The sequence below is a fragment of the Nothoprocta perdicaria genome, unplaced genomic scaffold (assembly GCF_003342845.1).
Source record: "Nothoprocta perdicaria isolate Ctin4 unplaced genomic scaffold, notPer1 scaffold_44, whole genome shotgun sequence".
NCBI classification, from domain to species: domain Eukaryota; kingdom Metazoa; phylum Chordata; class Aves; order Tinamiformes; family Tinamidae; genus Nothoprocta; species Nothoprocta perdicaria.
In genome coordinates this window covers 1643342-1669407 of record NW_020455688.1, presented here as the reverse complement: position 1 = coordinate 1669407, position 26066 = coordinate 1643342, and the positions used below count along the sequence as shown (strand labels likewise).

Genomic DNA, 26066 nt, shown 5'->3' with positions numbered 1-26066 from the left:
CTTTGCACAGCCAGAGCTCGACAGGGGCTGGGGCCGTTCGTGGCCTCGTTCCTTGTGCCGGCGGGTGAGGGATGAGAAAGGTGCAGTAAAGCAGCTGGCAACAGCTCCTGCCCTGGTGTGCACACAAGGTGCTTGCTGCTCCTTCAAGTGTTGATCCTTTAGTCGTATTCAATGAGGAAAATGTATGTCAAGCAATAAAAAGCACCAGTAAAACTGCCTTTTCAGCTGTGTTGAGTCTAGATGCAGCTGCGAGGAAGCTCAGGGCCTTTAAGCTTAGCACCAGGTAACCTTGCCTAGGAGGAGGATGCTGATTTGGGCCTCTCTAACTGCTGCTGCTTGCAGTGCTGCAGGGCTGCCTCAAGGGGCACCATTCTGCCAAGAATGAGAAACCTGCAGTGAACAACGAGCTGCTGCTGCTGCTGCTCTTGGCCTGTGCTTACCAACACACCTGGGAGGCTGGCTCTAGAAAAGCCTCCGTGCAGCCCATCTCGTTCACACTGAAGGCTCCCTCAACACGGCACTTCCTTTCCCAGAGGCTGGAGCCTCCAGACTCGGTTAATCACTCAAATTTGGTGCTTCAAGTACAAACCACACACCTCTTAAACGCTGTCCTCTGTGTCCACTTCACAGCTCGGGGCTTTTGGTCCAGTAGCACTTGTGGATTTAGCCTAAATCCACATCCCGCAGACTGTAAATAGTCCTTTTAGCCCACTAAGGTGGTGGAAATCCCAGCCTGCAACCCAAGGCCTGTCTGCCTTTATTGACCATTGACTGTGTTGTGGGAGGATGATCCCATATTCCACAGTAATTGGAGCCCTTAGGTAGAACTGTACAGTCGGTGCCAAGATTTTATTAGGATATTCTCTAACTAGTTTAAAAACAATTTGCAGAAGCTAAAGGATTAACTGATTTACCATTTGGGCTAATAACAAAGCAGCTAATGAGTCATACTAGATACATAGAGTGATTTAAAAAAAAAAGTACTGTTTATTTTCAACATCAAAAAAATTACTTATCTTTGGCTCTGTGACTTGAAGTCAATATCAAACCTGGTCACTTGATCAGTCCTTAGTGTAATGTCAAAAAAAGAGCTAGTGTAATACTTGTAAAATCCACCCTGAACACATTTTGTCAAGCATTTGCTGCCCCCATTTATAAGCAAGTGCTGTAAACAGCAACTTTCTGGCTGATAGTCTGCAAGAGGGAGCGAACTGTCTCTTCCAGCACCACCAACTGCTTGGCTTTGTCTTCCAGAACTTTTTGGTTGTTTTCATATGTATTCTCCAAGTCTGTCAGAAAGGAATGGAAAAAATGGGTTAATGGGGAAGATTTTAATGCATTAATACGTAAAATAGTTATTGTTATGGGCAAACTACCACTCAAGTTAATATCGTTGTGGAAAAGACTGTCACCGAGGAGAAAAAATGCGAAGTTTTTTGTGGTTTTGGCACTTTTTGTTGGTACTGGAACATAAATCTGCAAGGGAGTCATTTTCCATAGGTGGAAATCTGAAAGATTTCTTTGACAATAATTGCCCAAATTGGTGTTAAAATAAATAAATGAATAAATAAAAGGTAAATATATATATATTTAAAGATTAAAAGAAAGGTAAAAGATTGGGTGGGTTTTTATAGAACACTGAAGGGTTTTGAGTAGTTGTGCTCAAGACCAATCACTGTAACTGCATGCTGAGGGGAGGAAGAACGGGCTCCGGCCTGGCACAGTGGGAGGGAAGGCGCCTTCCTCCCGCTGTGCCTTGGGGCAGGATGTCCCTTTCTTGGGAAGCCTTGGATCCCCTGTGGGCTCTGCTGTGCCCACAGGAACAACCCCGCCGATGCCACCTCGCTGAGGAGGCGACCTGCTCATTTCCTGTGGTAATTGTCCCCTCCTGGTGAGGAGCTCAGGGGGAGCTCACCTTGCAGCAGCTGCAGCTTGCCGCTCGCCTGCGCCAGCAGCGCCCTGGCCTCGTCCTGCAGCCGCTCCGCCTTGCGCCTGGCCTCGGCCGCCTCCTCGGTCCTGCGCGCCAGCAGCTCCTCCGCCGCCCGGTACTTGCTGCTCAGCTCGCCGCCCAGCACCTGCAAGCACCACACGGAGGGAGCCCTTAAGGGACTGTGCGGGGGAGCCGACGCTGCGGGCACCGCGGTGGGGGACAAGGGGACAGTGTCACCTCGTTTAACCAAAGGGGAAAGTGCGCTGTGGGGTCTCCCACTCGAATACCCACAGCTTGAATGATGAGGGCCCTCTTTGCAGATGCTCTGCAGCGTTCATACTAGTGTTTGTTAAGGATTTACTGGGTTCATTAGCACAATTTTGTTAATTAACGGACGCCTCAGGCCCTGGTGCGTGCTGGAAAGCTGCATGTGAGGGGGAGGAGGGGGCTGAAGGTCGCTAGGGAGCAGCAGCCTTGGTGTCCTTTCAGGAACAGGAGCCGCCTTGTTCCCACAGCGTGGGTGCCCGGCCAGTGCCGTGCGGGCTCCTCGGCTCTGCTTTTCTCTACAGGCTAAAGCCAGGAAAACTGGGACCAAAGGGAATTCAGCAAACAGGCAAGTCCCCGAAAGGCAGCAGCGCCGCGAGGCTCCTGTGCTCACCCAGCAGCCGCCCGAAATCCTGCCTGCAAATAGTCCTGGGAGGGATGAAAACTGATGGATGCTTCTCCCGATGGAAAACAGCTCTCTGGAGATCAAGGGCTTAACTGCAGCCCCCAGATTGGGGCAAGGGGACCTCCTTTGACAGACTTAGTGGTTTAGTTAAGGAACATGCAAAGCTTTGGGTGTTACAAAGGGGAAGGTGAATAGCAGGCATCTGGAGATGCCATCCAGCATCTTAAAAGGACTTATTCATCCTCTGTGATATTTAAAATGACTCCAGGTTAGATGGAGCCAAGGATTTTGGTCACTTTCTTCACTGATAGTGGGCATATAAGGAGGAGAGAGGGGAGGAAAGCTTATCTCCTGCAGCACATAGGAAAGCTGATGCTCACAAGCAAGGGCAGGCTGCCAGTGTGACAGCAAGATCTCTCTCCTGCCACTGCTTTGGAACTTGACAGCTTCCTAATACTGGACCTGAACAGGCTCAAATACACCCACTGAGGCACCCCGGCCCAACCTGGACTCTGAATACTGCTGATCTTCCTTTGGCATATTCCCCAAATTTCTCACCTGTTTAACCTCCTCAGCGTTTTGCTTTGCAGCACTGATTTTTTCTTCTATGTCGTCCACGTTCTCTGAATTGGTAGTAGCCTTTTGCTTCAGATCTTCAACACTCTTTTCCAGCTTGAAGAGGCGTAAGGTTGCATTGTTGAGGGTTTCTTCAGACACTGAATTTTCCGATTCAATCTAAGCAGGAGGAGGAACAACAGTTACATTTTCTGAAAGACAACCCGTGCCACACTCTGCTTTCTGGGTAAGCCCTCAGCACCCCGTATCAATTCACGGTCACAGATCTGAGACAAAAAGCAGTGTTTTATTCCTGTTCAACATGGCTAATGGCAGCGAGGGTGAAAGTGTCCACCTTAAAAATAACATGGGGCTACAAAGACCATTAAGAAATTTAGTCTAAAATAACTTGCTGCTATCACACAGGGCTAAGAGTTGCCTCAGCAGAAGCAAAACTTCAGACAGTGGGTTCTGTCATTCAATATGACCTGGTAGGTTGTGCATCTTGCAAGCTGGCCAGGCTTCATGGGTATGGCACTGTGGTGTCAGCAGGGCTATGACCATCTGTTGAAACCTCTAAATATCTGACAATATTACACTTTTTTAACAATCTCATCCTGCCCCTGTCTACCCAATATATTACCAGGCTGTGCTTGCCCTGGGTGATCTTGGTACCCGCTGCTTACAGGGCTCTGATCCTGCTCATTTCACTTCACTGGTGCTGAATAGGGGGGAAGAAAAGCCTTTTCTTCTAAGAGCAAATGAGCCCCTAAGCATCTGACCTACTAACTTACAAAGCTTATGCAGAGGCAAGAAAGGTTTAGAGTCATTTGAATGCAGTCTTTGATGGGCTTTGATGTACTGAGGGGCTTTCCTCAGAGAAGCTGACATTGCTTTCTAAGTATCAGTCTTGGTGTTTGTCTATCTTAATAAATACTCTGTAAGAACTCACTGAGGTCAGCAGGTCTTGAGTGCCTTTAATATCTTCATCGGCTTGTTTGATGGCTTTTTCAGCTGCGTTTTGAGCTTTTTCAGCTTCTTCCAGTGCTGCTTTCACCATGTCTGCAGTGACTTTAACATCTGTGGCACCTTTGCTGTGGAGCAAAAAAACAGGCAAGTACTGAAAACACGTTCATATTGGCACTGGAAAAAGAGAAGTACCACGGAGGACCATCTTTGCCCTCTGGGCGTAAGTTAAACTCATCATTTTTCTGACTCATCATTTTCCAGAAGGAAGCTGGAGCTCCTTCAAGCTGCTGGTGATGCAGAACGGAGCTAGTGCAGCCCAGGGCCGTGTACCTGGCTTTTTTAGCCTCCTCCAGGAGCATTTCTGCTCGGGCGATGTCCCCCGCGCTCTGCTGCAGGATGACCTCGACGTCGGAGAGACTCTCCACGCGCTCCCGGATCTCTTCTGTCAGGGCCTGCAGCTGCTGGGGAGTGCTGGGCATCTCCATGCTGAGCACTTCGTTGGCCACCGCCTCAATGCTGTCCAGGTCGGCGCTGTCTTCTGGAGGAACCACACGAAGACACACGTGAGTGACAGTGTCGTGGAGGCCACTGCTGAGGCTCAGCACTCAAAGAGCTGCCTCGCTGCTCCTTAAAATAACCAAAGAACTTAGTTTTCCCTGAGACTTGCAGGAGATGTCTCTCTCGTACGAGGAGAGACTGAGTTGGGCCTGTTTTCTCTGGAGAAGAGAAGGCTGAGAGGGGATCTGATCAGTATGTCTAAGTATCTGAAGGGGGAATGTAGGGAGGAAAGTGCCAAACTCTTCTCAATGGTGGCCAGTGACAGGACAAGGGGCAGTGGGTGCAAGTTGAAACCCAGGCAGCTCCACGTGCATGTGAGGAAGAACTTGTTTGGTGTGAGGGTGCCAGAGCCCTGGCCCAGGCTGCCCAGGGAGGCTGTGGAGTCTCCTTCTCTGGAGATCTTCCAAAGGCGCCTGGATGCCGCCCTGTGCCCCGTGCTCTGGGTGTCCCTGCTGGAGCAGGGGGCTGCACTAGATAGTCTCTAGGGGTCCCTTCCAAGCTCAACTACTTTGTGATTATGTGATTCTGTGAAATAAAGGCATTAAAAGCGCTTTCTTGGGGTGAAACCTCCCCTGCTAAGGCGAGGCCTGGCGAGGCCTTGGGCCCTCATGACCAGCCCCCCATGATGGGGCTGCAGGGAGGAGACGAGAGGCAGCAGTAACAAAGCCAAGACCTGCTCATAAACGTGTCTGTTCCAGCAGCAGTCACATCCTCATGCAAACGGGCACGGAAGGGGGTGCTGTGGGCAGCTCACCCCTAAGCAAGGCCCTCGTCTCTGAGGGAGGAACTCGGGGCTTCCACTGCCCTTCCCTTTAACAGAACTCTGTCTTTCTCCCGAGCCCGGGAGCTGCCTTGGCAAGCTACCAAAACACAACAGCAGAGTAAGACTTCGCAGGCCGCCCTCACTCCCCCATTGATTTGGCTTTCTCTGGTTTCAAGATTGCCTCCTATGCATTAAGGCTGGCTGAAAAGCGGAATTATTGTGCTGCCCCTGGAGGATGAGGGGCAGGGTTTTCACACAAGCAGCATTAGAACAGGTAATTTAAGAGTGAGGTTTTACGCATGAGGAAGTCTCTGATCTGTTTGATGAGGTTTCTCAGATCTTCGTTGCTTCTGTCCACTTGCTCTTTCGTGGCGTTGGTTTTGAGCAGAACTTCCTGGGCGTTCTGTTTTGCTTCATCTGCTCTCTGCTTCGCCTCAGAAACCTGGGGTGTAGAAAGAGAGGACCTGATTTCCTTTCTGTTTTGCGGCCTGTTTTACAACAAAAATGCAGCTGGAGGCAGAGGTAACGGTAGTGGGAAATGCTCTTCCTCATAAAACTCCCTGAGCACTTTTAAAAGCTGGCTGCAATCCCCAGCAGCAACGTTCATTTAAACAACTGAGGCTGATGTTTACAGATACGCACAGAACCTCACTTTAACAAGCTCATTTTGCAGGGAGCTTTAAAAACACAGCAAAGTTACACACCAGCAAAGCAGCCCTTCGAGGCAAGCCGGGCACCGCAGCCGTTAGCGTCTAAAATCACGTCGCAGCTAAATATTTTTCCCATTTTTTTTTAATATTTAATGATTGCTTTGGCACGTTACCATTTTGGAGAGCTGCTCCACTTCGGCCAAGGCGCTGAGGATGTCCCTGTCGAAATCCATGGCCTTGTGCCAGGCGCCGTGCGCGGCGGTGACGAGCCCCTCGCAGCCGGCGCCGCCGCACTTCCTGCGGCCCTCGGGCGTGCGGCAGCCCAGGCCGCCGCACGCGGATTCGGCACACGGGAGCCCGCGGGGCGCTCCGCACGTCTGCGGGACACGGAGCGGGATGGGTGCTGCAGGTCACTGCTGCTGCTGCTGCCTCCCGTGTCCAGGCGGACAGCTCGGAAAGCCAGCGTCCCGCTCATCATCCCCTCCCGTCCTGGGGAAAAGCTGCCCAGGGAGCTCTTCTATATACACATTTATATAAATAAAATATTTCTATTCTATATATTTATATAGAAGATATTCGGTGTAGGATCTTACCTTTCACCTGCTTTAGCACACCAGAAATAGGGGAGGAAAAGAGTGAGAAGCTGGAAAGCAGTTGTTAAGGGATACCCCCCATCCAAAATCCCCTTTAAGCCTGTCCCCTTTTTCCTGATTCCTGATTTTCCTGATGTTTGCTCTGGGTCTACCTTCCCCAAACACTTTTTTTTTTCTTTTTCTTTACAATTTGTGCACTGCTGTGCCGGGAGGGGCTCCCACAGACGCTCTGCTCGGGTTGGGGTTTCCGTGCTCCTTCCTCACGCCCGGGTCCCTGCTGGGACCCCAGCACGAGCAGGGAGCGGCTGCAGCCGGAGGGAGCGGCGGGCGGCCCCTTTTCCCAAGGGGATCCCGGAGCAGCGAGGCCTGGGCCGTGTACATGGCTCCCTCTCACCTGCTGGTGAGGGATCATGTGCCCCATGATCCCAGCAGCTGGAAAGCACAGGGGCTTTTCTCGGCGCCCTGTGATCACCTCCGAGCAAGTCATTTGTCACAGCGCCGATAAACATCTCCCCGAGATCCCAGCGCACAGGAATGTGCCCGCTGGGAATGCGGGGAGGGGAAATCCAGCCTGGAAGCGGCCTGCTCCCCGGGATGGAGGGCGAGGCGCAAGGATGGTGCCACCCCAGGGCCGTGTTGCTGGCTGAGGAGGGGCCCTTGGCACCCACGGCTGGGGGCTGCTCTCACAGGAGCCCGAGGGAGCCGGGAGCAGCCACCCCAGGGCCGGGCAGCTCCGGGGGTCCCTCAGCGCCCATGAGTGGAGCAGCCCTGTCCACGCTCACAAAACGCCCCCGACGCCAAGAAATGCCTTCTCCACCCGCACCCCGTGCGTCGCAGCGCAGCTCCCAAAGGGCTCGTCCCCAGCCTGTCCCCTCCTCACAGCCACCCCTCGGCATGGCTGCAGCCTGAGCCCGGCCCCTCGCGCCCTCCTACCTTCTCGGCCACCTCGGCGAGGTCGAGGCTCTGCAGCCTGCCCGCCAGCTCGTCGAGCAGCCGCGACTGCTCCTCCTGGCCGGCCTGGAAGCGCGCCTGCTGCTCCCGCACGAGGTCTTCCACGTCCCGGCGCGTCTGCGCCGACGCCGCCACCGCGCTGCCCGCGCCGGCCGTGGAGCCGTTGGCCCTGGCCTCGGCCTCCAGGGACAGCTGGAAGTACCGGGTGATGCTGTCCAGGGCTCCTGTGGGAAGCAGACCCAGCACGCTCAGCAATTTGGTCAGTGCGGCCAAGGAGCCGTCGTGGCGGAGGCCGCTGGGTGACACGTCTCGGTGAGATGTGTAAATCTGTTCTTTCAGCTATCTAGAAGCCAGGTTAAATGAAATGCTGGCCTTTGTGTTTGCACTTGGTGCCACAGGGGAAGGGATGACAGGATTCAGCCCACCACAAGGCAAAAAGCTCCTTTTTTTGCTAGGTTGAGTGTGTGAAATTTGCTAGAATTAAAAGCTGCAATTTCTCTGACCTAGTGATTTAATTGTTTATCTTGATGGAAAAAAAAATGGAGGAAAAAAAGATCCAACGCTTTAGGTTTACAGGGCAAGAGCTAATTCCCTGCAGACCCACTTCTCCCGTTAGCTCTCCGCTTGCCCTGGGATGTCTTGCCCATGGAGTCACTGCTTGGAACTGCTGAGAGCTCACGGGGACAGAGCTGCCTGCTGAAAGCGGCTGATTTACGAGTGCTGCAGTTAACTCTGCGCAGGCCCCCGGGGGGGCCCGGGGCTGGGGCTGCCCCACGGCACAGCCCGCTGCAAGCCGGGGGGCTCCCGCGCTTCTGCATCCCGGCCACCTCGCTCTGGGAAATCCCACGTGCCTGGGAAACGGACTCCGACTTCCTGCGAAGCTGGAAATCCGCCTTTGTTTCTAGTTGGAACCAAGTCAGCTTTCCAGCTTTCCCAAGGCTTTGGTAACATTCCTCCAGCTCCAGCAAATTTCCCCCCTGTGCCTGAGGTTTGTCAGCTGGATGAGGCAAGGGGCAGGCGAGCCTTGCAGAAGGGGGCCCTCACCGTGTGCGCCGATTTGGGAGGACTCGGGTGGCCTTTCCAACAGGAACAGCCGTTTAACAAAACGGGGACAAGAATCACACGGGCTTTTCTGTCCTTTTAGCCGTTGTGCCTGGTCTCTCATGTATTAATGGAGACACCTCCAGGTAACTCTGTGCACCAAGAGCTCAAGAGGGACGGGGAAGGGGGCAGCACAAACTTCCCGCTGCATCAGCAGCTCTGCTAATGCACACAACGGAGCTGCCCTCCCAGGGGCACGAGTTTTATTAGCAGATTAACCTGGCATTTAAAACCACACGCAGGTTAAACCACTGGTGCCCCTCCCTCGACACTCACCCCGCACGTCAGAGATCTTGATGAACTCCAGCTGCTCGGCGAGCTCCTTCACGACGCGCTCCAGGCTCTTGGCATCGGTCTCGAGCGCGCTCAGGTCTGTGTCTGTGCTGTTGCTTTCCAGGGCTAACGCTGCAAGGCTTTCTTCCAGGTCGGCTATCTTCACCGTGACATCTGCTGTCAGCTTTCTGTAAAACAGGGGGGCCAGGACACTGGGGACCACGGCAGAGCACCATGGTTCTCCCACGGCGCGACCCGTCCTCCCGCGCCGGAGCTGTACGTGATTTGTAACAACACGCCTGCCTCCAACGCTGGGTTTGTTCCCTTTATCACACACAACTGCTTCTTAATCTACAGCACATTTATAAACTCAAAGCACCAAATTGCTCAGAAAACAGCTGCTTTGTGTGAAATTAACTGGAGGCAGATTCCAGAGCGCTGCTGTAATGCTCTTGTGCCATAGCAACTGCACAGGTCAAAGTTGACTACTATGATCCATACATAATTTGCTTCGCATCCCACACAGCTACAAATGCAGTTTTGATTGCTACGAACTCATGGGACAGATTTGAACTTCAGGAAAGGGGGGAAAAATGCCTTGCTTGCAACACAATGGCTTCTTTTAACTCGCCTGCAAACAGCCCTCCTCAGCAGCTCGCCTGCTCTCAGTATTCAGCACGGCCTTACTAAACCACAGAGCAGGTTTTAGTTTGTGGGATAGCCCTAAAAGGAAAGGCAAATACATCCCTCAAGTCAGCACGGCTGCAGAACCGAGCTGGGCATAGGAAGTTATTCCCAGGGTGACTCACCAGAAGCGTTTCCTCATCCTGAAAGCATCGGGCAATTCTTACTCTCGAGCTCAATTTACACCCCGCTTATTTGTTAGCCCAAGAGCCTCTTCCTTCCCTGCAGTCCTGCAAAGCCTGATGCTTTCTACAGCTCAAGAGAAGCAAGAGCAGCTACTTAAATGCAGTGTGTACACATATATATGTGTATATATATTTATATGTGTGTGTGTTAGGGAAAGCAGCTCTGCAGCTGCTCTGACTGCTCTTGGTACCCACAGAGCCCAAAGGCAGGAGCAGCCCCCAGCCCTCAGCCTGCAGCGAGGGAGCATCCCTAACTGAGACATCTGTGCTCTAATGTGCTCTAATCCTCTGCTCTCTGCTTCGTGCAGCCCGTTTAACCCTGCACGAGCCAACTCTACCAGCTGCACACACGCAGAAAACACCCGCTCAGTGTGGATGTTGAACCTCTGAGATGTCCTAAAGCCTACTTTCCTGTGTAGGCTCGGCTTTAAAATAAAACTCGTGAGAGAAATGGCAACTGGCAGTGTTAGAGAGCCTGTCCCTCCGTGCTCGCCGCGCCACAACGGCCCTGTACTCACTCTGCCTCCTCAAAGAGGCTGCCAATGTCCTTCAGGGGCTCGGCGGCCGGGTTCTGAGCGACGATGCTTTGGATTTCGCCCAGCTTCTCCTCCAGCGCGCGCAGCGTGTGCCGGTAGGGCCCGGTGACGCCCGTCACCTTCAGCGCGTCGGCTCTGCGCAGCAGCTGCTGGGTCCGGTTGGCCAGGGCGCCCACGAGCAGCTCCCAGAGGGCGAAGCACTCGTGGCAGGGCACGCAGGCCGGGAAGAGGCCCGAGTAGCCCCGGCTGCACTTGTCGCAGCGCGGCCCCTCCACGCCGTCGTGGCAGACGCAGCGGCCCGTGGCGCGGTCGCACTGCGGCGTCTGGACGCCCCGCGGGTCGCAGTCGCACGCTGCGAGGGTGGAAAGGGACAGCGAGTGAGAGGGGCAGGGAAGGAAAGGCCCGCGAGGGCACCACGGAGAGAAGAACCGATCTGCAATGAAGAGGGGAAGGAGTAGAGAGGGAGTCGTGGATGGGGCTGTGAGAAACGGGGCTCAGTGTAAGAGGGAGGAAATAAATCCAGGGAGACAGAGGGCCCTGTTCACACATCTTGGATGTAGGTGCCATGCAGGAGCAGAACGGGCCAGTTCTGTCAGGGGTGAAGACCCAGTTCTGCCAGGAGTGAAAACCCAGTTCTGCCAGGGGTGAAGACCACTGGTTTGAAAGGAACCGGAGGCCAAGAGCCCAGCTGTGTTTCTGTTCTGAAGAGTAAGTGGAGTAAAGCTCCCCAGCCCGGCAAAGAAGTGATCAAGAGGCACACAGAGAGAATTAAAAATAAAGCGAGAGGGAAAGGCTGAAAAAGAAATAATGCTTCACTACCCTTTTCCAGGCCAGAACTGGGGCCAAATGAGGCTTTGTAGCAGTTGGCCCTGGGCTGATGTTTGGGGTGTGCAAAGCTGGTAACAAAATAAAAGAAAAAAAAACAGGCAGTGAAAAGCAGAAGAGAAAGAAAGGAAAACAAAGGAGAGTGATAAGAGAGGCAACCTTGTCTTTGCTGACAGGAGTGCTGAAGACCAAGAGGGGGCTGCACACAGGGCTTGTCATGGTTAGGAGACAGCAAAGCTCTTTAACAGGCTTTTGAGGATCATCTTGGGAGGCAGCATCTGCACCTTCCTCAAATGGATTTTCATTTTACTTTTGCTTTTAAAAACAGGCAGGGCTTGATAGTTGCTAGTCAGGTGAGACCCGGCAGCCCCAGGTGGCTTGCCAAATAGGCCCGATAACATCTGGGCAACTCCCTTTCCTAACAGGCTTTTGGAAGAAATACACATTTCTTTAGCTCTAACCCACTATAAAGAGAAGTCACTCTGTTCATGTTCTTCTGCACTGTCATTTTTCAGAGCACGGCCACACTCTGCACACAGGAACGCCTCAGGAGAAGCACTTGCCACTTGACCTCTCTCAATCCCCAGGCAGGAGAGGCAGAGGAAACAGCCAAACTGCCAAGATTTCACTAGAGGGCTGGCAGCAGAGAACAAGCGAACAGAAAAGAAGGTCTTGCAAATATGCAGGGGCTCATCCCAACCTACCATCATGGTGGAATGAACCCCAGGGCAGGAAAAGGGCTGTACTGCCTGATGGAAGCCTTCACATCCCCATCAATGTACCGGGCACCCTTGAGAGAAGTTTAGCACAAATGAACGGTCCAAAGAGGTCCATAACTGAACACAGACACCCCAGCACACTGGAAAGTTCCCCCAATGCTGTGAGCATTTGAAGAAGGGACATTTGCCGTGCCCCCTTGAAGAAGGGCAAAGCACAAAGCAGCTCTCCAGACCCCCAAACTGTTGGTTTCAGTGTCTCCAGTTTAAGAAATGACTCAGAGAGCCTCAGGGGAACAACCCACTCGGGGCAAAATGGCTTTCTTGTGTGAGGAGGATGACAGGAGAGGGACAGAAATAACTCCTGCTGCCTGCACAATCGAGCAAAAGGGCCCTTTGTTCTCTGAATTACACTCTGACCCAAGAGATTGTTTTTACTTTACATCAAAAGTGCTCAAGCAGTCAACTTGCCATGGGATCTGCTCCCTGCAGGCAAACTGTCAAGTTCCTGTTTGAAGGGGGGCAGTTAAACCTCCTGGCGACTGCTGAGGCCTCGGAATAATGGTGAATTGTCCAAATTCCAGCGCCAGGAAAGAGGGTAAACAGTGGGTGGTTTGCTCCAGGATCCCAGGATGTGATCAGGTTACACAGAATACTTGCTGCTGGCAAAGCAGGTCGCTGTATTTACTTGCAGATTGAAAAGTTTAAAGTAAAACAAAACAAAACAAAACAAACAAACAACCAAAACCTCAGCCTCATCCTTGTGGTAATTCTAGCCCTGAATACCTGTGAGTGGAGGGAGGGCAGAGCACAAGACTTCACTAACATTTACATGACAATGCGAATTCCCAAATCCCCGGAGGCAGCAAATGCTGGGGAGAAGGGAATTTAAGCACCAGCTCATTTGCAAAGACAAAATCCAACCCCCGCAGCTGCCTGAAGGGAGAGGGTAAATAACAGGGGAGTGATTTACCCGAAATGCAGCACAACAGTGGGAAGAATCATCAGATTTCTAGAATTCCCTCAGCTTCCCCACTGGGGAAGCAGACGATAGGAGAAGTACCATGGGTTGGTTCTGGTTTGGGATCCTCCAGGAAGCACGGGAGCACGGAATGCTGGCGCTGTGTTAGCTCTATACCGTGACTCCAGCACACCTACCTTAGCTTTCCAACTGCTGCCTTCATGCTTTCCCCTTTCACCTCAGGAATCTCAAGTCATTAACTCTTCGCTGGCCTGCGCTTTCTCCCAAACCAAAGGTAACACTGAAGATAATTTTGTCTCTATTTTTAAGTAAATTTGAAAGGAAAACAAGAAAAAGTCTCCCTTGGGACTGGAATAAGATAAAAGAGAAGATTTTGTTTTCATTTGGAAAATTTGGGAGGCTTTTCTACAGATCCATCTACAGGTCTGGCCTCCCTCACAGCAGCCCACGGCCAGTTTATCACTGTGCCACTGCCTAAAGAGTTGCTGAAACCCTGGAAGAGCATCCCTGCTCCCCACAGCCCCCATGCTCTGCACAACCCCCTCGCCTTGGGAATATGCCTGCATTTGACTACTTTTTATGATCTTTTTGGAAGCGTAGACCATGCCAGGCCAGCTCTCCCAATTAACCCTCTGAGACCTGCTGGAGACCATGGCTTGGTTGCTGGATGCTCTGCTAATAATAAAACCCCACAGCAGCCCCTCTTCTGGTGGCCAACGTTGCATGAGACAAGAGGTCCACCTTGTCCTGGACCTCTAGTAGAAAGGAGGCCAGAGCTGTGACCCACTAGCCACCAGCAGCCTATTTCACACCCCAGCATGGAGTAAGTCCCAGGGTCTTACCTTCACATTTTGATGGGGTTTAAACCCTGCACTGACTTCAGCTGCAGCCAGTTGCTGCGAGGAGGTGAGCAAGACTGAGCAAAAGCCACATAAGGTCTCCTACGTATGGAGGAGCATGTTGGTGTGCCCGGATTTCACGGCACAGACCCTTACAAAGAACAAGGCAGTGCCCAAGAAGGGACAAAAGGCCCAATGACTGCAGGAGGCTCTGTGTGAAAGAGAGGAGCTCCTATGTGCTATGGGCTGTAAAGAACCACCAGAGAAGAGGAGCCACATGCTGAGCTACGTGTCCGTGATGGTGGATGCAGCTCCATCAAAGGGATCCACGTGATGTTCAACTACTAAGGCAAATAAACCAGGATATGGAAATATGAAACTTCCTGATTCACATGACTTGCTCAAAACAGCACAGTGTGACCCAGCACCCAAAGCCAAAGCACCAAAACCAACATCTCTGCCAGGAGTTCTTTCCTCCCCAGCACGTCCTTTAAGGGACAAGGAGCCCTCCAACAAGGTCAAGGCTGACCTCCAGCCATTCCTATGGCCACCACGCCATCAAGACTCATGCATCTTTAGCACTAATGATGCCATTTGCTATGGCAGTTTTGTTTCTGAGGTCCTCAAACATGCCAAAGGAAACACTTTCTCTCATATTCTTCTGAGCATAGGGTGGCTCTAGGGGGTTCAGCTCCAACCAGCCCATTCATCAATGTGAAGTAATACCTGGATATCTGTAGCTGTATCACATCTATTCTTAGCTTGTACCCAGTCATCTTATTTTCCCTGAGAGGAACAAGTAATAGGCCAGCACATCCAGGGCTACAGAAGTGGTGCAGATTATTATCCAGTCGCTAACAAGAGCTTTGTACACTATGGAGCAGAACTATAACAGGGAAAAATGCAAAAAAAAAAAAAAAAAAAAAAAAGTAAATTCCTTGAAAATACCATCCCTGTGCTTATGTGCCTGGAAATTGGGGAAAGAGTTTCATTCTGCACCATAAAACCACATAGATGTTGAGTTTAATACAAGAAAAGTAGATGCCCTGGTTGGTTTGAGTGAGAAACGGCCTTTGAGACAAACAGCTGATTATTTTCTTTCCATACAGAAAGGTGGAAGAGGGATAAAGAACAATAAGACAAGGCAGAGCGGGTTGCTCGCTTGGAAGATGAATCTCAGACAGGGATCAAATCTGCCTGAGTAAGCAGAGGAAGAAACTCAAGTACCTCCCATGGAAAATGAAACAGCGAAGGGCAAGAGTCTCTTCTGGAACTGCTGGCCAAAGATTTGAGGGCTTTCAATGAGGCATATTCTAAATAAAACAATTAGTTACTGTTCTGAAATGGCTATTTGGAACGGAGGGTATTGGCTTTAATTCAGTGTTTAATTCAGTATGAGTGAATTCTGGTCTGGTGCACTAGATTTAAATGAAATCACACTTTTGATAGGGAAGCTTTCTATCCAAAATGTTCAGATACAACCTGCTAATTAGCAATGATAGCTGGTGGTGTCATTTATTCCGAGACACACACACACCCATGTGTGTGCTCACTCCCAGTGTCTATGGTAATTCTAACACCAGCTTCATCACCACATTCTGCTTCCAGCAAATTCCTTCCTGACCTCACAGATAAAAGCAGCACCCACCTGCGTTAATTCAGTTTACCCTGGTTGACACCTAAGGGAAGAAACACCAAGGAAGCACTGGGTGGTTTGCTTCAAGCTTACAAAGATGAATATACAGCTTTATCCTTCTCTCCCTCTGACACCTTTGGAATCGTTCCTTGGAAATATTTAGAGCTCACTTTTATTTCTAAACCGACTATTTTTATGTGCCACAGGTTTTTGTAGTTTAAGCTGACTTAAGCTGGTCGATACTGCAGCTGAGATGATCTAATAGGTTCTGAAAGGGCTGAACAGTAACAGTCGTGTCCTTTAATGCCACGTTGCAGGCAGCGAGGTGCCAGTGTCACCAATGATCCTCCACAGAGCAGAGCGGAAATTATTCCTGCAGAAATATTTTCTTTGCAGTTTGGAGCTGGTGATGGAGAGCCTCAAATCTTTTACCCCCTCCGCAGGCAAGCAACAATAGGGTTGTTCAAACACAATTTCCTGGCATCATTTCCTGGTGGTAGTGAGCCATGATGATGATAAAACCATTCAGCAATTTGTAAGGCTGAACGTTTTGCAGCGCTAGCAAATTTCTCCTGAATAATCAGCTATTGATTCAAGTTACACTCCGAGCATATGGCTAACTCCTCAGCATTACGATTTTCAATAGGCATGTTAAGATAAGATGCCAGCTAAATTTAAGAGTTGGGCTGCATTTTAACGTGCTAACAGACCCTGCCAAAAGGGCAATTTTCTGGAAGTGGCCAAAATCCATAGTAAGAGTCTAAGACCACATGTCCATTAAAATTAGGAAACTCAAGTGCAAATTATAACACTTTTAGGGAAGACTTATTCTAAGCACTCATGGTGTGTCTAAAGGACATAAAAGGACACCTTTGATCCTCCTTTGTTTCTCTCCCACCGCCTATAAAAGCAGCCTACAAAACTAGTTTAAGACTCAGATGTCTAAATTAGGAAATTCAAGTCCATTCTTCACTAACAATAGGATAATTTCCAGGGAGCAAGTACTTCAGCACCAGCTGCTCAACACAGACTGAGAAAAACTGTCAAAACTGAGAAATGCACCTTTCTGCCACAGCCTGTAGCTTGTACTTGATACAAACTTCATCTTTTCACCTTAGCTGAACTAAATTCTATTTCTTAAGACAGGACTTGATGATGAAGTTCTGCACAGAGAAGCAGAGACGTCTGCTTCATGTAAAGAAGAGGACAGAGCAAAGCAGCTTTCAGTCTCGCACTTTCTACTGATTGTGACCTGTTCTGACTGTTCAATTTATTAAAATAATAACGACAGTTAAATCACTATCTTTCTTTTATATTATATAACTTGTATGTGCTTCAGAAATACCATAATAAGCACTGCTCAAGCTGCCTGGGCAACACCACTAGATCTTAGAGGCTTCTGAGGAGCTTGCAGCTCCCTGCTGGGAACCTGCTCTGCAGGCTGGGATGAGCTGCAGCTCGGCATGCCCGTCCTGCACTCGGCATGCCTGGCTTTGGAGCAGCTCCAGGAGAATGCCCGGGAGACCTGGCTTGGGTGAAACTCATAATCCTGCTATTTACTGCTTTAGCAAGGAGTTCCTCACACATGGACACGTTCACACGCACGCTGGCCCGCAGTTGCAGACACCTCCTGGATTAAACAGTGTCCAGAAGCACCTCCCAGACCTGATCATCTCCCAGACCTGATGTGACCTCAGGCTAAAGGTCTGCTGTGAAGAGGCCACACGTGAACAGCCCTGACCGCTGCGTCACGCAACCTCCAGCCTTCTGCACTGATCAGCACAGCATCCACGGCCTGGTGTCCACACCACGGCCAGCAATGGAGACCATTCATCGATACTCACCTGGTTCAGAGTTTGCACAATTCCAGATTCAAATCTGCCTGTATTTTCTTAACAAATGTGGTTGAAAACATTGCTCTTCTGGCATTCAGGGCCAGCATGAGAGTGCTTTTTATTTTATTAGAAATTTAGGCAGCCTTGGCCACTGAGTGCTGCCTGGAGTAGGTCCCACACCCAGGGCTGTCCACGTGCCCCAGCAGAGCTGAAACCTGCCCCCACTGAGCGAAGGTTAAATCTTCCTAACAAACCTCCTTTGTCTCGATTCCAGTTCAATTACAGCCACGCTGAGCCTGTGCTCCACAGGCTCCACTCTGCAGCTCCTTAAACACAGTTTTGCCCTCAGTTCTGCCTGCCACAAATCACAGAAAGCTGCTTGCTTGCTGCACAGAGCTGGGAATCCACCAAAAAGGGAACAAACCAGGGCTGCAGTGAGGTGTTTTCTCTCCCTCAGAGGCTGCCAAGGCAAATGGCAGAGGGGGAAGGGAGGAATTTCCCCCCGCCCCAGGCCCAGCAGAGATTCCTGCAGTGCCGTGGGGCTGGATGTGCTCCAAGAGGGAGCTCCTACGTGGAGCCCGTCTCGTATCTCACCGGCGTCCCCGCACTCCAGACACCACCTGCAGACACTGTCCCCAGGGCAGGTCAGCACTGCCAGCTGAGCCCGGCTCTCTGGAGGCAGAAAGGGTGACTGGGGCAGGAAAGCTCTGAGCTTGCACAGAAGAAATAGGTTCTGAATAATCTCTGCTCTTCTGACTTCAGAGACACTAAAAAGCAGGTTTGCACATGTTCAGAAGACAGCAGAAACTAAAGGAAAGGCCAGAAATGCTGGTCTGCAGCAGAACCTTGCTAACAGGGCATGCAGAGGGACCTCATCAATAACCCAAATGGAGACAACTGATACCAGGAGCCACTCCCTGCCTGGGGCACTGGGAGCCTGAGGAACATGCAGAGCCTCAGCCCAAATCCTGGATTGCTCCTGAGAAACCTGCTAAGTGCTCAGCAACCACGACAACTGCACGGGCCTTTCATCTGCAGCACCAGCCAAGTACCTGCGACCCTCCTCTCCCCATAGCTAATGGGCTCGAAGGTATCTCCATTGTAAGGGATTTATTAAAGACCACAGCAAGCACATTCCTCCCTGCAGGAAAAAATACCTTAATCTACAGCAAACCCTCCTGGCAAAGACTCCTATTTAAATAGATCAGAGATACAAGTTTGTTCTGGTCTGGACAGTGTTTGAAGTTTCTTTTCCAGCTAATGAACAGACTTGTTTATAACCTAAGGACAGACAGAATCCAGTTTTCTAAACAATCAGCCTTATGCTGCTCTGTTTTGCTGTATGTAGCTATGACTGACTGGCTGTCTCCAATCTTGTTTATTTTCATCTGAAATAAAAGGAGAATCTTCTAAATCAAAAATCCTACTTCTGCAACCCCATTCTCCCTAACAAGAAGGGAAACATAGACAGGCATCTCCTATTATGTAAAATCTAAAGACAAAGGACATACATTTCTAGATTGATTCTCCGTCACAAATTCTTTGTTGAAAATATTTTCTTAAGATCCTGGTTTACCTGACAGCACCACAAAGTGGAAATTAAAGAGGTAGTTTCTAAAGGAGTTAGTTTCTGAAGAAATAGGTTTGCTCATAAATAACAGTCCAATAAACCATGAAACAAATTAGGCAAATGTCATGCCAGGCTCTTGCTAGGACCCTGTGGCATCTCCTGTGTGCCCAGCAGGCCGCCGCCAGCTCCGTGTGCCTCTCTGCCACGCGCTGGGACCCGCTGCGCGACCACGTCCGTGACTCACCTCGACACTCCACGCTGGGGTCGCCCCAGAAGAGCTCCTGGCACTCGCGGCAGGTTCGGCCTCCGAAGCCTGGCATGCACTGGCACTGCCCCGTGAACTGCGGAAGACAGGAGGGCGACAACTCAGCACGTGCCCCGTGCCCGGTGTGTGGGGCAGTGCCCAGCGAAACACCCTGAGCGCCAGCAGGAAGGGCTTCACCCTGGAAGGCTCCGTGGTATAAAAGCACCTCCAAAACAGGACATGGCACAAGTGGTGCCCGAAGCCTGGGATCCCTTCCCTTTCCCCTGACCCAGCTCTCTAGCAGCATCTGGCCGAGCATCCCCAGTGCACGTAGGCGTTCCAGCGAGCCGGGCACGCCGGTGCTCCCGGACATGAGGCCTTGGCTGCAGCCAGCGGGGAGACCCGTTTCATTTAGGATAACCGTGTCTCCCGCATGCCTCCCCTCTCGCCTGGCTCCCAGGATCCAGCGGCGGCTCCCGGGGGCCGTCGGGCGCCCTTCCCGCGGCGCCCCCTTACCTCGTTGCAGGCGGGCCCCAGGGCGCGCACCGGGTGGCAGTCGCAGGGCTCGCAGCCGGCGCCGCTGGCCAGGTGCCACGTGTGGGGGGCGCAGCGGTCGCAGGAGCGCCCCACGACGCCGGGCAGGCAGCGGCACTGCCCCGTGGCCGCCTCGCAGCGGCAGCCGCCCGCGCCGTCGCACTCCTCCCGCGCCGTGCCCAGCGCGTTGCACACGCACCCTGCAAGGCAACGGCCGCCGTCACGGGGGCGCCCCCCAACCTGGGCCGCTGCAGCCCCCCAAGAATACGCAGCCCGTCCCCCTCAGAGCAGCGGGAGCTCGGGGCAGCCGCGGGCGTACTCACTGCCGCGCGTACTCACTGCGGCAGTCCTGCTGCAGGGCGCTGCCGTAGTAGCCCTGGCGGCAGCGCTGGCAGCTCTCGCCCTCCGTGTGGTAGAGGCACTTGAGGCAGGCGCCCGTGCTCCTGTCGCAGGCCTCGGGGTCGCCGGGGTCGATGTTGCTGTTGCACTGGCAGGGCTGGCAGGCGCCGCCGGCCTCGCCGGGGTTCCCGAAGAAGCCCGAGGCGCACTCGTCGCACCGGCTCCCTGCCCGAGCAGACACACCGCGGGGCATGAGGGGAGGCAGGGAACCCGCTTAAACCAGGGGGACGGGGAGCACCATCCCCATCCCCGCAGACACCCATTCCTTCTCCCCACGGGGCTGCAAGGCTGGTGCCCGCCAGCCCGTACCGATGTATCCGGCGCTGCAGACGCACACCACCTGCAGCGTGACCGGGTCCTGGTAGCAGCCGCTGGCAAACTGGCGCCCGCTCCCGGGGCCGTCGGGGCACGGGCAGGGCCGGCAGTGATCGCCCGAGCCCAGCACCGGGTCTCCGTAGAAGCCGGGCAGGCACCTGGGGAGGGGGACAGGGCGGGCAGGAGCTGGGGGCGCAGGGGCAGCTGAGTGAGCCCCGACCGCCCCACGCTACAGCAGGGAAGGGACCTGCTCCCAAGCCTCTGCATTGAGGAGCCAGGGGCTGTTCGCTCCCGCTGTGATAGCTGCAACCCTACAAGGTATTGCAGCGTTGCAATAACTGCAACCCTGAGCCCCGCAGGCTCCACGCACCTCTCGCAGCTGTGGCCCGACGTGTGGTCGCGGCAGGCGAGGCAGGCGCCGCTCTGCGGGTCGCAGTCGTCCGCGTGGCCGTTGCAGTGGCAGGGCTGGCAGCTGGGGAAGCCCCAGAAGCCGGGCAGGCAGCGGTCGCACTGGCGCCCGTACACGCCGCCGAAGCAGCGGCACTGGCCCGTCTCCGCGTCGCAGAAGGCGTCCGAAGAGCCTCGCGGGTGGCACTCGCAAGCTGCAAGGACAGCAGGACAGCGGTCGCCTCGCCGCCCTTCCCCCTGGCTGCAGCAAAGCTCGGCACCGCATCGGGAAAACCAGAGCATCCCGAAGGATCAGCCCCCAGCCTGCACGCGTGGGGCAGCCTCCGTGAGGGGCGTTTCGTGCTACGTGACCGTGATTATGAAGAACAAGAGACGTGTTCAGAGCGCGGCACAGGAAGGCGCTGCAGCTCTCGCCCCGATGCGCGCGGTGGCAGCGAGTGGAGCGGCAAGGGAGAAACGTACCCCTGCATCCGGCGGGGCCGAAGCCGAAGGTGCCAGGCGCGCATCTGTCGCACTGCCTCCCAGCCACGTTGGGACGGCACTGGCACTGCCCTCCGCTGGGGTCACACACCGAGCTCAGCGAGCCCTGCGGGTCGCACTGGCAGGCTGAGAAGAGTCAGAAGAGCCTTGTGAGAGGCCGCATGTCTCCATCATCATCATCACCACCACCACCACCATCACCATCACCACACACACACGCATGCCCAGGCGAGCCGCCCTATCGGGCAGCACCCCCCGGGTTCCACGTGCAGTTCTTGCTCGGCAAGTCGAGGCAAGGTTACATACACAAGGCGGTCTCGTGCAAGAGAGCAGAAATGCTGAAGATGATGTTCTTGCAGACATCTGTCATGGGGGTTTTCACAACGCTCCGGCTGTTCTCCAGGCACCGGTACCTCTGGAAGGTTTCCCAAGCGCTGTTCGTGACCACGTCTTCGCCTGAGCCTCCCACCGTGAATATGTCCAGTGATTTGCAGTAGGGCATGAGGACGAGCTAGGAAACAATTTTTACAATGACAAAGCATCGCTATTTGCAAATACTGTCTACCGTCTTTGTGAAAATTCAGTTATGCCATTTTTTTTTTGGAAAAAAATATAATAAAAAGCAGATAACTACAGATTTCGGCAAGAAAATGACCAAATTTTTACATATATTCTTTAGTATATTTTATTTTATCCTTTCATTCACTAAAAAGGTTTGATATTCATGACATGCACTGCATGTACTAGCCTTTCCCAAGAGGAAACTGCACAAGTTTAGCTCTCTGGAACTACTACAGTCCTACAAAATAAAGCAAAAACCTCATAACCAACAGACAACTTCAACTTTGAGACTGAAGAAGTTGGTTTAAATTTTCAATTAAAATCTAGATTCGGTCGTAAGTGAAAATTTTATAGAAGTGATTTCTCTTGACTTCCATGGACACATTCCAGAAGAGAAGCCAACTTGAAGACCACCAAACACTCCTTGGCATTAGAGCATCCCCAAGGTGGGCCCTGCTCACCGAATCGATGAGTGTGTAGGGGCTCTCCATCTCGGTATCCACCGAGGAGTATTTGGGCAGCTCCAGGCGAATCGTGTAATTCAGGCCCTTTTCAAAGCACACCGGGCGGGGAAGGACCACGTATCTGCAGTGGGAACAGGAAACAAGTCTTACACCCAATGTTCAGCATCATAAAACAATTTAGGGGCCCCAATAAAGCAATCAGGATAAGAAGAAATGGCCACGAATGGAGAGAACCAACGGTTCAAACAACAACATGAAAGAGGTGGCTTGGAGACTTGTGTAAATCAGCATGGAAAGGCTAATCCAGGATGGGAGGAATCATCAACCAACGTTCACCCACAGCTTGAGCAAATATGGATTTTTTTTCATTCATTTACTGAATGAACAAAACAAATCAGAACAGCAGAAAAAAAACCTTACAAGCTTTGCATCTACTGACACAATATGAAATGCATTTTTTAAATGTTTGACATTAAATTTCACTCATTTTCACAGAGATGATGGCGAATTTTGCAGGCGCAAAAAAGCACTCTGATGCTGACTTGCTGCAGCTGGACTGAAATCAGTTTGACAAATTATTCCAGCCGGGATGGGGTGCCTCTTAGTTACCCGCTCCGGGTGAATTTACCATTTACCACCCGGTGATTTTTAGAAGTGCCTGGTTATACCGACCTGGAGCCGGGTGAGAGGGAGACGACCTGATGGTCATCATCAGGGACCGTGTTGCCACATCGGCTGCCCGTGGGGATCTGGCCCGGCCGCGACACGCTGACAACGGCTTTTTCCCACTGATCTGGCAACTGGGGGGAAAAAAAATAACCATGAGTACGAAGTAAGGTGCCGAGAGCGCCCGGAGCGCCGGCCAGGAGAGCACGACCCGCGGGCGGCAAGCGCAGCACGTGCCAAGCTCGAGGTTTTCCTCCTCGCCTCCCACCTGCGGATTATCCACAGCCCAGACCGGCTGCTCGGAAGCTCCTGGCTGAGAGTGTTCGATATGCAAGGCTGGCAGTTTGTCTGCTAAGTCACGTAACTGTGTTCCCTCCCAGCCCGTGTGGTTGATGCCAAATTTAGAGTGTAATCTGCCCTGAGGGGACCTTCTTATCTGCTCATTAAACTGTATGTGTAGCACTGGCACAGTTAAAACACCACAATAATGATGGAAATCCAAACTGCAAAGCAAATAATCCCAGTGGTGGCGATAACCTCCGGGGATTTTCAACACTCTGGACACTGGGCTGTGCTGCTGGGTCCCCATGGCTCCAGGAGGAGCCCAAGGGAACATGCAGGGAGAGCCCACGTCACCGACCCACCTGCGGCTCGTAGCGAACCAGGATCTCGTACTCCATGGAGTAGGGGATGTTGTCGACGTAAAACTCCAGGAAGGCTCCCTCCGGGACGCGCACAAAGCCCACGCCGGTCCAGGAGGGCGTGCGGTCCTGCGTGGACTGGCGCTCTATTATATTTACTCCCTGCAGCGACAGGGAGGGTAAAGCAGATGTGAATATTCCCTTGGCAGGACGTAACTGACCTGCTCAGATGATTTTCTGCATCATATTTACAGCAGGAGGATGGACATGCAGCAGCATGTAGTGCTGTCCTAACTGCCCAGCCTGAATGAAAACTTCCTGACTAGATAGTGTCACACAAAACCGAACCACTGATGAGGGCAACATGTTAAAAGCAGCCCCCAGCCATCAGGAGTGTCACTAAATAACCAAGATCCTAATTATCTGTTGACACTAAATGCACCAAATCAATATGCAACTATTCCCTTTAGTCTATTCAGCTCTATTTTTCAATCTGTTCTTCTTGCAAAGGCAATGAGATCAAAACGGCACCAGAACATGTAAATCTTTGACACTCAGGCTTCCTGCTTCAAATATATCTGCGTCCATGAATAGTTTCCTCTATAAAATCACATCCTGTGCATTCCTAAGGAAATTATTTCAGTTGAAAGCGATAAAAATGTGAGGAAATGTCAATGCAGATATCACTTCAAGATGTCCCTCCATGCATTCCCACGCTCTTTGAAGAGAATTAGGCAAAAATTATCCACCTTTGGCTCTCGACAAAGGGACAAACTTCTCCAGAAAACAGCAGAGACAGGACATGAGGCAGCCTGCAGCTTTGGGGGGAAACTGGAAAGGAGGCCCTCCAACACGGGCCAGGCTCTGCTCTACCCTGTCTTTGCTCTCAGCATTTATTGAAAGAGAAAAAAGCCTTTGCTTTGGGCTGAAACTGCAGCCTAATAAATAAATTAGGACAACGTGTTCCAATTAAGGGCAGGCTAATATCTGCTGTTTTACAGAAACCACTACCTCATCTCCTGGTCTCCTTGCTGCAGACAAATCTAAATGGGGAAAAAGATGTTTTGTAAGTGAGGTTGCCTCTGGTTTGTTTAGCCCACTGGTGTCATGCATCGGGGTCTCTGACTCTTTCAGAAGAGCAGGCAGGTTTGCTGTTAACTCATTAATGGCAGCTAGGTAATTATATCAATCAATCAGCTGTATTTTTAGTCGTTAATAAAGAAACCCCACTGATTTAGGGAAACTTCAAAACAGAATGCATGGTGCTTAAATGTCCTCTCTCCAGTTTCAGGGGCAACAAAGAAAACAGCCACTGTTATCTCTCTAGCACACCTGAGATAAGACGGGAGAGAGAAGCGAGTGCATATGCAGTGAGGTAAAGAAAGGGATATAGGCAGGAAACCCACTGCATAGCCAGAGATCAAAGAGACAGGTTTAGAAAGCAAAATTAAAGCCTTTCCCCCTGCATTATTTATTGACAGTGAGCTTGAACAGCTACGGACTGACAACTCCCTGATAAGAGTCAAGTTTTTCCACGGTGGCTTTACAAAATAACTGAGTTATAAACTAAGCCATTTTCATCACGCACATGGATAAACCGCTTTCCCACACCTGTGCCAAGCAACGTACGGAAACTGCTACTCACAGGACCCAAGTTGGCTTCCTCGGCCTCATAGATGTAATGGTCCAGTGAAATAAAGTAATAGCCGGGCTCTACTTGATTGCACTGACGCCCGAACATGTGGGGCCGGCACTCGCATTGGCCAGACTCGCTGGAGCAGCTGCAGGGGAAGAACAGGGAGGTTACAGCACGTCCTGGCTGTGCCAGAGGCCTCCCCGGCCCTTAGGTTCAAAGTAAGACAGGAGAAGAGGCACTTCTGAACACAAAACTGGGTCAGAACTGGTAAATAAAGCACATTAGGAGCAAATAAAGCTCTAGGGCACTGCAGCTTGACCAGCTGTGTTACTGAAACCCCAGCACGGTGCCAGGCACGGTTTTGGCTGGGAGCCAGCCCGCATTCCCAGCTGGCACATGGTGTCCTCTCCCTGGATGCTGATGGAATTCAGTGCTACGGATTCCAGGTCGGGTTCCCCCGGGCGGAGAGCAGCCCCGGGCCAGTTTATTGACTAAACTGGTTGACTAATATGGTTGTAGCTAAAGGCTATGCCCAGTGCATGTCTGTCTGTGCCCTCGGGACCCTACTCTGCTCTTCCAACAGTCCCCCACGGCCACCCTGGGGAATGAAGGTTTATTCAGGGGGACATGGAGCAGCTCCACCTGCCTCACAGTGAGCCATTTCCTTTTTTCAATATAGCTTTACTTCCAAATGTTTAGTAGTTTAGGATTCTAATTAAAGAATCCATGCAACATTACAGAAAGTCCTTAGACTTCATTAGTCACCATTTTTACGATTATCCATAGGCAAGCTTTCCTTCCCTTTCCTTTCCTTTGCCCTTTCCTTTCCTTTCCCCTTTCCTTTCCCCTTTCCTTTCCCCTTTCCTTTCCCCTTTCCTTTCCTTTCCCCTTTCCTTT

At 51.9% G+C, this 26066-nt stretch overlaps 1 protein-coding gene across 1 annotated transcript in view; it reads right to left on the bottom strand.

Annotated features, from left to right (window-relative positions):
* Positions 1-830: 830 nt before the first annotated feature.
* The window catches only part of LAMB1 (laminin subunit beta 1), a gene marked incomplete at its 5' end in the record, with an annotated part of 38121 nt that continues 12885 nt past the window's right edge, over positions 831-26066 (bottom strand). The window contains 21 exons of the mRNA XM_026046362.1: positions 831-1289; positions 1916-2075; positions 3159-3335; positions 4108-4249; positions 4455-4662; positions 5743-5887; positions 6269-6472; positions 7622-7863; positions 9017-9201; positions 10401-10770; positions 19066-19162; positions 19582-19799; positions 19939-20163; positions 20308-20471; positions 20684-20915; positions 21184-21327; positions 21508-21712; positions 22224-22347; positions 22899-23026; positions 23537-23695; positions 25179-25314. Of these exons, the coding sequence (XP_025902147.1) occupies positions 1153-1289; positions 1916-2075; positions 3159-3335; positions 4108-4249; positions 4455-4662; positions 5743-5887; positions 6269-6472; positions 7622-7863; positions 9017-9201; positions 10401-10770; positions 19066-19162; positions 19582-19799; positions 19939-20163; positions 20308-20471; positions 20684-20915; positions 21184-21327; positions 21508-21712; positions 22224-22347; positions 22899-23026; positions 23537-23695; positions 25179-25314 (3802 nt within the window). The remainder of the gene's footprint in view (positions 1290-1915; positions 2076-3158; positions 3336-4107; positions 4250-4454; positions 4663-5742; positions 5888-6268; positions 6473-7621; positions 7864-9016; positions 9202-10400; positions 10771-19065; positions 19163-19581; positions 19800-19938; positions 20164-20307; positions 20472-20683; positions 20916-21183; positions 21328-21507; positions 21713-22223; positions 22348-22898; positions 23027-23536; positions 23696-25178; positions 25315-26066) is intronic.